Source organism: Phoxinus phoxinus (assembly GCF_949152265.1).
Source record: "Phoxinus phoxinus genome assembly, chromosome: 6".
NCBI classification, from domain to species: domain Eukaryota; kingdom Metazoa; phylum Chordata; class Actinopteri; order Cypriniformes; family Leuciscidae; genus Phoxinus; species Phoxinus phoxinus.
This window is the reverse complement of record NC_136881.1, coordinates 846,825-848,366: the sequence shown is the minus strand read 5'-3', so window position 1 is coordinate 848,366 and position 1,542 is coordinate 846,825. Positions and strand designations below refer to the sequence as shown.

Sequence of the window (1,542 nt, the reverse complement as noted above, 5' to 3'; positions counted from 1 at the left end):
GTAAATGAAGAGATGTCTTATCAATCACAAGTTCAGTATGGCGTACCACAAGGCTCAGTACTAGGACCGCTGCTGTTCACTCTGTACATGCTACCATTAGGAGATATCATTAGGAAACATGGAATTAGCTTTCACTGTTATGCCGACGATATACTCAGCTGTATATTTCTTCAAAACCTAACGAAACTTACCAATTCACTAAATTAACGGAATGCATAGCGGAAGTGGATATAGAAAATTGGATGACTTGTAATTTCCTACTACTAAATTCAGAAAAAACAGATATTCTAATTATTGGACAAAAAACGTCCTCACGTAACAACCTAGAATACTTGATGGCAGCTCTGTTAAGTCTTTGTTGTCGGTTAGGAACCTGTGTGTGTGTGTGTGTGTGTTTGTGGGTGTGGGTGTGTGTGTGTTTGTGGGTGTGGGTGTGCTCTTTGATACCAATCTGTCATTTAAAAGTCACGTGTCTAGTATCTGTAAAACCATATTTTTCCATCTTAAAAATATAGCTAAATTACACCATATGCTCTCATTGACGAATGCGGAACAAGTAGTGCACAAGGCTCAGTACTAGGACCGTTGCTGTTCACTCTGTACATGCTACACACACACACACACACACACACACACACACACACACACACACACACACACACACACACACACACACACACACACACACAGTGTGTCTCTGTAACTCTGATGACGAGGGCGGGGAAATCTGTCACTCAGATGAGATCCAATAGCAAACCACAACCATCCAATCAATTCGCTCACAGTTGTTGTTGTTCCAGAAGCATTTCACTCGGATATATGACACAATAGAAAAGAAAAGACCAGCGCATTCAAGTGCTAGAATTAATCTCATGAGATTTGAGGTTTAACAGCTAGATGTAATGCTCTTGTAAAGGCTGAATATGGGCACAGGCCAATCAAATTTGAGAGATTTCAGTTAATAACAACATAATAAATTCAGTCTGTGCATTACTTCATACATAATGTTTTATCCTTTTTTTAAGCTCAACCTCTCCAGTCCCCATTCACTTTCATTGGATAATTTAGAGCAGCGTGAACATTCTGCTAAGTGTCTCCTTTTGCGTTCCACTGAAGAAAGAAATGCAGGTTTGAAGGACACTATAGGGGAGAGTAAATGAGGACAGAATGCAGTTTTTATTTGGGTCAACCAAAGCTTTAAAGGCTAGTTTTCTCTGTGCTACTGCTAGTGTAAGTATGTACTGCAGTGAACTGCTCTTGCAGAGGAAAATTCTGCATCGGGAACTCCCTGCAACTTTCACCAATAAACCGTCGAATCTGCTGCTCACGTTTGGAGAGAGAGAGAGAGAGAGAGAGAGAGAGAGAGAGAGAGAGAGAGGTTGAATGTGCTGCAGAAACGCTCGTGTTCGGCTCTGAATGTGGCGGTTCAGTGCAGGATTCTGACCCAGAACGAGTGAAAGTTTGCCGCAGAATCTCCACCATGAGAGAGTTCGTGTCGAGCTGCTGTTTCGTCCTGCTGTACATCGGATTCTCCTCGCAATG

The 1,542-nt window shown here is 42.0% G+C and overlaps 1 protein-coding gene across 1 annotated transcript in view; it reads left to right on the top strand.

The window, feature by feature from the left end:
- The first annotated feature begins 997 nt into the window (after positions 1-997).
- Positions 998-1,542, top strand: part of gas6 (growth arrest-specific 6) — a 28,735-nt gene continuing 28,190 nt past the window's right edge. Inside the window, exon 1 of the mRNA XM_079615386.1 lies at positions 998-1,541. Coding sequence (XP_079471512.1) covers positions 1,481-1,541 — 61 coding nt within the window. The 5' untranslated portion in view covers positions 998-1,480. The remainder of the gene's footprint in view (position 1,542) is intronic.